This window comes from Galeopterus variegatus, unplaced genomic scaffold (genome assembly GCF_000696425.1).
Source record: "Galeopterus variegatus unplaced genomic scaffold, G_variegatus-3.0.2 Scaffold1378, whole genome shotgun sequence".
Lineage (NCBI taxonomy): Eukaryota > Metazoa > Chordata > Mammalia > Dermoptera > Cynocephalidae > Galeopterus > Galeopterus variegatus.
In genome coordinates, this window is record NW_007727489.1 from 68,600 (window position 1) to 76,588 (window position 7,989).

The following is a 7,989-nucleotide window of genomic DNA, read 5'->3' on the forward strand; positions in this document are numbered from 1 at the left end:
TCTACAGGGTCCCAGAAATGTAGCCATATATTGCCCCATTCTCTAATGGAAATAGCCAGAGAAATATAAATATCAAGACTGTGAGAACATCAAAGGCCTCATTGGAAAAGCCCCCACACAGGAAAATGTGTGGGCCTGATTCTTCCATTCTGGAAGGGGAAAGGCCTGAGCTGATGATGCTGGGATGAGACACTAAAAGTCTTCAGAGAAGCAAAATAAGTATAATAAACTTGGCACACAGATCACCAAATAGCCCTCCCCTTACAACAATGCTAATGTTGTGGTCAGATTTGAAAGGTACAGAGAGACATGTTGCATTTTTAGTAAGAAAAAGAAAAGGTTATGAAATTTGTCCCTAATCTAGCTATTCCTTCATTTCTTTTCCACCTGAGAAACTATAATGCTTACATTTAAATTTTATAAAGTTGTTTTATATTCTTCAGAATATTGCCTAATGTATTGGTAAGTATTACTGATCCATTTTTCACTGATCTTTGTAAGGGATTACAATTGAGTTTTCTTTAGTATGTTTAATCCTTCTTTCCTACCCACTGTCCTCACTGTCAAAATCCATTTTAAAATAATCCTTCCTTCTTCAAAATTCTTTACATACACCTCTACTGAGGCAGCCATTAACTTTTACCTAGGATTATACTTGTCTATATCTTCCCTATTATACATCAGGTTCTTTGAGAAAGAATACAAATAGTAAGACAGTGGATTTTGGAGTCAGAACATACTGGTTTCAAATCCTTGTTCTGCTTCTACTGGCAGTAAGGGCTGAGTGACATAGAACAAATTACTTCACTTTTCTTAGCCTCAGTTTTCTAATCTGCAAAATGGGAACAATCACTTCACAGGTATGTTGTAAGGTATGTTGTAATGTACTGTGTGCATGTACATTCTTTGTTTCTCCCTTTCTATGTACTGAGGGCTCTATAGATGCTAGATAAATATCTATTTAAAGATTAGGCAAGAAATGGATAGGCAGTAAAATGGAAGTGTTACAACCAATCTCTTTGAAAAAGGATCTCCTCAATTTTTCCCAGGTTAAATTAGAAGTATATGCTTGTACCATCGTTCAGTCAGTTAGTGCATTATACTGAGGACAAATGATCATATATCCTAAGCATCCTACCCAGTCTACTGACTAAAAAAAAATTGATCTGATCATTTCATAACTATCACTGTTACACTTATAGCGTCCCAAATGCTTTAGAGGATAAATCCAAATCTATTAAAGAGATGAAAACATAAAAACTAGAAACATGGACTAGTTTACATATGACATGTATAAACTCTGTTATGACACTAGCAACACTATCCTTGGATGCAAATGGTTTTCTGAGTATTTGTTAAACATCATACCCCTAAAAAAGGTACAATAGACATTAAAAGATTTAAACAGATACAGAAACATGTTATAATTAAAATAGCATAAAATAGTACCTCAAGCTCAATAAGCATTTTAGGTATTATAATCTTAATATTTCTCTAGCTGACTGGGCAAGAAGTAATCTATATCATATTGTATGAAATTAGCTCATTGTGTAGATAAGAAGGTAAAACCATCTTGGAACAGGAAACCAATATTCTTCCTGTTTAATCAACAAATCTAAAAATTTATTCTTTTCATCTATTTACTCTTGCTCTTGTTTACCACAACATGCTGCTCACATGTTCAGCATAGTTTTATGACAAAGAGAAAATTTTCATGAGTTACTTTTGTATCCCCACCCCCTTAAGGAAAGAAGGAGGAAAATTTGTTTCATACAGAAGGCGTTACTTGCATGAATTAAAACTGTCACCTAAGTGTGGGCTAATGTAACCAAGAGGGATTTCACCTACATCCATTCAGTCAGTTTATGGGGGTTTAAAGAAATTCCAGAGAGTCATCAGAAGAGGAAAAATAAAGGTAATGCTTTTTGCCGCACAGGTAGAGTCTTTGAAAATATGTGTAATATGTAAAACATTTTGACACCCCCATAATATTTTTCCAGAATTAACAGTATAAATTGCTTCTCCTGTTCAAGAGCTTCCTATCACACTCTCTAATCACTACTTACAGTAACCTCAATTCCTGCCACAATGTACAAGATGCAACTTTTGTCTTGCATTGCACTAACTCTTGCACTCGTCACTAACAGTGCACCTACTTCAAGCTCTACAAAGGAAACACAGCAACAGGTGGAGCAATTACTACTGGATTTACAGATGCTTTTGAATGGAGTTAATGTAAGTATATTCCCTTCCTTACTAAAATTATTATTTAAGTTTTCTAATTGGAGCTAGTTTTTTTTAATAACAATGTATTATGCTTTCTCAGAATTACAAGAATCCCAAACTCTCCAGGATGCTCACATTTAAATTTTATACACCCAAGAAGGTAAGTACAATTTTCTTTGTTCAGCTTATGTTTTAATAAAATTCAAAGTAATATTAAAATTTGCACAGATTGGACTAATACCTTGTCTGAGGGAAAAGAGTGAGTACCTTCAATATCTTTTTTTTTTAAACCCAAGTTTGATAATGGAGCTTCTGTTAAAATGGTTTTGCTTATATCTTTTATAGGTATTTGTGTGTTGGTAGAGAGGGAATAGAAAGAAAACACAAGAATAATATTCTCACTTTATTGCTGGGACAATTTTAAAAGAAGATTATGTTGATTTACTGTTTTTTAAAAATGTAAAACTCTAGAGATATTTGATTCTATCACTTTTCCATGTAAAGTATCAAAACTGGTTTCAGAGAAGCCCACTTTTAAAAATTCTTTATTGTTTTAGGAAAGATTCCTAAGAGTCTATCTTTGAGAGGCAGCATAGCACAGTAATTAACAGCATAAATCTGGGGCCAGATTACCTGATGTGAAATCCCAGCTTTGCAAGGTCGTAGCTTTTATGACCTTGAGAGAGTTAGCTACTCTCTTTGTGACTCAGTTTCTTATCTACTTATGTGAATAATAATTGCATATACCTAAAATAGTTTTGTTAGGATTAATAAGTGATTAGAAAGCACTCAGAGCACTGTCTGGCATATAGCAAACACCATATAAGCATTAGCTATTATTAGTAGTAATAAAGACAAAATTCTCACTAGGAAATATAAAGTAAAATTTTGGATTTATATGCCTCTTTACCAATAGGACTAGATGCTATTTGACATATTTTCCGAGATTAAAAGCTTTGTTTGGTTGCTTTAGGATTTAGAGAGTTAGATAAACATAGATCATCTAAGCTCCTAGAGCTGCAATGGGGGTGTAAAGTTTCCTAGTAGCTGTGCCAGTCAAGAGAGAATGGCCAAAACTTTTACACCAGAAAGAACTTGTCCCAGGGTGATTCCAAGCCCAGAAAAAAAAAGGGGGGGGGGTTAAACGGACACAGATGTAATCCTGTTGATCTACTTCTATTAATTCAAGGGAACTCTGCTTCAAACTACTCTTTTGACAGATGAAAAAGAAATAGCTTGCAGATGTTCCTCTAGTTTAATCAGAGCCATGTAACTCTTAACTTCAGCAACATCAGGATACTAGATTCTGATTTCTGAAGGAAATAGCTCCAAATTGCTTATGCCAAAAACTTAAGCCCTGAACTTGTAGAACTAGTAGTAGTGGTAGTAGAAATGGCATAGATGAACATATCACATGTGTTTTCTAGTCCTACCTTTCCCTCCGATGATTGTTAGAAAGACAATAAGAGATTATGTACATAATTTAGCAGGTGGTGGTATTCTTTGAAATCTAACAGTTTCTAAATGACAACTCAAATTCTATTTGGAACCAAAAGTCATATGATAAACTCCATTCACTTGTTCAATTAACCACCATTCCATGTTTTCAAAAGATACTAGAAATTAATAAAAACATTTAATTGAAAGGATGCTATGTTAATGCTGTAATGAAAAAGAACTGAAATTTAATCCTAGCTCCACCTACACATGTGGCCTTGAGGAAGACACAAATTCTGAGATTTAGTTTCCTTATTTGTAAAATGGAAATAACAATACTGCACTGCCTACCTCAAAAGGTAGCTGTGAGACTTAAATGGGTTTATTTGGGAGAAAACACTTTGAAATTATACATCTCAGGAGTCCTGTCCAAAAATCCTTCAAATATTGTGACCTTTTATTTGGTTAGGACAAATAATTTTTGAAAATGCATCTTAAAATAGTTATTACACAAAAGTAAAAATTTAAGACGCAGTTAAATGTCTTGTTCCAGGCTATATTGAGAGTCATTACTACATGATTACAAATATGTAAATCTATAAAATGCTGGGACTGTGATAGATGGCATTCAAGTGCTCCTTCTATCCCTTAACATTCTGTGATTCTCAACTCTCAGATTACCAAATATTAGAATCATGGAATAATGATTCCTACACTTTCACATTCTGACTGTTCTGGTAATGATTTCTTTGCAGACTGCAAAAGTAGTCAGTCTACATCTGTGATTTGCTTTAGGAAGCAGAAATGTTGACTTTTTGCAAAGCCAAATTAAGCTGAAACTAATGACTAATATTAGTTGCCAACTAATGGATAATGATAGTCTTAACAGATAATGCTAGCATTTGAGCCCTAGTTTTTCCAGTTTTATAGTGTAATCTATATCGGTCCATCTTTACAGCAACACAGAGAACGGGGAAAATGGTAAAAACAATATACTGCCACTCATTAAATAAACTGGGGATTAATTACTGATTTTGACTTTTCATTTACAGTAAACTATGCTGGTAATTATTTTTATTATTATTCTAGGCCACAGAATTGAAACATCTTCAGTGTCTAGAAGAAGAACTCAAACCTCTGGAGGAAGTGCTAAATTTAGCTCAAAGCAAAAACTTTCACTTGAGAGATACCAGGGAATTAATCAGCAATATCAATGTAACAGTTCTGGAACTAAAGGTAAAGCATTACTTTATTTGTTCTCTTAGAAATAAAGTAAATGGAAGGGGAAAAGTACCACATTTTAAAGTGGTATAACATTTTTTGGTATTTGTGAAGTACTCGTGCGTTTAATTAGCCAACACTTTAAGTCCACTGTGAACATGAAGCATTTTTAATGTTCGATAACACATTGTGGAGCTGAGAAGTATAAGACAGAGGGTTTCCATGTACCTCAGGAACAAGCCCCCACCACTCCCACGCTCTATCACCTCTCACATTAACACAAAAGTAGGAGTGGGAGAGGCACAGAATTGAATTTCACAGAAACAGACTTCATTACACAGTTAGGCACCACATAATGACGTATTGGTTAACAATGGACCATATATATGACGGTGTCCATAATATAATGAAGCTGAAAAATTCCTATTGCCTAGTGATGATGTAGCTATCTTAATGTCATAGCACAGTTTCTTTATTATTTTATAAATTTAGTGCAGCCTAAGTATATAGTGTTTATAAAGTCTACAATAGTGTACAGTAATATCCTAGGCCTTCACATTCACTCACCACTCACTCACTGACTCACCAAGACCCGTCCTACAAGCTCCTTTCATGGTAAATGCCCTATACAAGTGTAACATTTTTTGTCTTTTATACTGTATTTTAACTGTTCCTTTTCTGTGTTTAGATATATTTAGATACACAAATACCATCGTGTTACAACTGCCAAAGTATTCAGTACAGTAATATGCTGTATAGGTTTGTACCATACAGCCTAGGTATGTAGTAGGCTGTACCTTCTAGGTTTGTGTAAGCAGACTCTATGCTGTTTGAACAACTGCATCCCTGTTATTAAGTGACAGACAGTATTTTTCAATTCCTTCAGATCATTTACTGGACTAGCCAATACTGATTACCTGAAAGGCTTTTCAAATGGTGTTTCCCTATCATTTGGTGGAAGGACTAACCATAAAAGATTTGTGTCAAAAAATTGCAGCCATTAAAAAGGCCAGTGGACTAGATAATTAGCTCATTATTTAGAGGTAATGCCCACTTTCAAGGCCTTAGTATTTTTAAATGCACAGGCAGCATGAAATATACAAGAGACTTAGGTGATGTGAAAGATTCACAGCTCTCTCTTCTCATTCCATTTGCCAAAGTACAAAATTCACGAGTTACTAGGTATAGTAAATAAGCAGCATAATTTTAATTACAGTAGTGGAACCAAGTTTCTAAAAGTATGTAACTCTAATTGTTTCCAAATAAGGGTCACTTTATTAGTGGACTGTTTCTGTTTAATTTTCTAAAAAATATATATTGGGATAAATGTCATCTAGACATTGATAAACACAGTTTCTCATCTATGTCAAGAGGTTTGCTCTAAAATCATTGACCAACATCAGAAAACTCACTCTAAGCGCTTGAGACAAATTTAAGATAAAATTATGTGAAAACCAGGAAACTGTTTCAAAAGCCAGATACTTTTTAAAATTTAAAGCCCAAGATTAAATTTTGGGTAAAAAGGTATAGAATACTTCAACAGTTTATTTAAAGGGAATACTAAAAGTATCTCATTTGTGTTCCCAGAGTAGGAATTCCTTTAAATCTGAAAAATCACTCCCTTATATCTCACTTTATATCAAAATATTTCCTTCTTAGCTTGTCAGCTAGAGGCAGAATTAATATAGCTCCTTCCAGTGGAGGAGGTAAATTTCCAAAAAGTCAGTCCACAGAACAAAATTTCTAATGTTTAGACTTTTAAAAGTTGGGAAACTCGCCTGCATTGGTACTGGGGTGGAGTGGGAGGTGGGTATAAATATTTATGAAAATGTTCTTCACATAAATTTCCCCCAAACAGAAGCCTGTCCCAACTTACTCTGGGCTTGTTCTATCCTGCTTTGGGAAAAATATGAGATTCACTTAAGTAGAATAATTGGAGACTCTTAATCAAGGTTTAGAAAAGAACATATAATATGCATATCACTCCATACATTTAACCTATATAGGTACATAAATACCCAGAGAAAAAGAAGTCAAACAGCAATAGAATATTTGTCTAGTACTGTTTTTATTTAAGTGTTTATTTGTGTCCAAATCAGGAAAAAAACTGTTGTGTTCATTGACAGGAAAATTAAAAAATGAGGAAAATCTCAGCTTGTATGTTTCTATCACTTGGTATCATAACAAAATATATAATTTTGGCATATCATTTTGATCACTTCAAGAGAATATGAATGATTAGTATGTTAATAAGCATGTATATAAGGCCTTAAGTCTATAAGACTTCGAATGAGGATAATTATATATAAGTTAAACTACTCCGAACTAAAAAAATTAAAATTTTCTTTTATAGGGATCTGAAACATGTGTATATAAGGCCTTAAGTCTATAAGACTTCGAATGAGGATAATTATTTATAAGTTAAACTACTCCGAACTAAAAAAATTAAAATTTTCTTTTATAGGGATCTGAAACATGCATATGTGAATATGATGATGATACAGCAACCATTGTAGAATTTCTGAGCAGATGGATTACCTTTTGTCAAAGCATCATCTCCACATCGACTTGATTAATGAAGTGCCTCCCACTTAAACCATATCAGGCTATTTATTTATTTAAAATTTATATTTATTTTTTGATGTATGGTTTGCTACCTTTTGTAACTATTATTCTTAGTCTTCAGATTATAAATATGGATCTTTTAAGATTCTTTTTGTAAGCCCTAGGGGCTCTAAAATGGTTTTACTTAAATTATTTATCCCAAAGTATTTATTATGTTGAATTGTTAAATATGATGTCTATGTAGATTAGTCAATAAAATTATTTAATAAAGTTGATGAATATAAACAAGCCCAGATATTTGTTATTTTGGAAACAGTACAAAGTAAGCACTAAAATATTTCTTTCTTTTTTTTTTTTTTGTCTTTTTCGTGACCGGTAAGGGGATCGCAACCCTTGTCTTGGTGTCACCTGCACGGTGCTCAGCCAGTGAGCACACCGGCCATTCTTATATAGGATCCGAACCCGTGGCGGAAGTGACGCTGTGCTCCCAGCACTGCACTCTCCTGAGTGTGCCACGGGGCCGGCCCAGCACTAAAATAT

The 7,989-nt window shown here is 33.9% G+C and overlaps 1 protein-coding gene across 1 annotated transcript; it reads left to right on the plus strand.

The window, feature by feature from the left end:
• Positions 1-1,801: 1,801 nt before the first annotated feature.
• On the plus strand, positions 1,802-7,734 carry IL2 (interleukin 2). The gene is made up of 4 exons (XM_008576629.1): positions 1,802-2,235; positions 2,327-2,386; positions 4,753-4,899; positions 7,349-7,734. The coding sequence occupies exons 1-4, from the start codon at positions 2,089-2,091 to the stop codon at positions 7,454-7,456; spliced, it is 462 nt and encodes a 153-aa protein (XP_008574851.1). The 5' UTR covers positions 1,802-2,088; the 3' UTR covers positions 7,457-7,734.
• Positions 7,735-7,989: the final 255 nt, after the last annotated feature.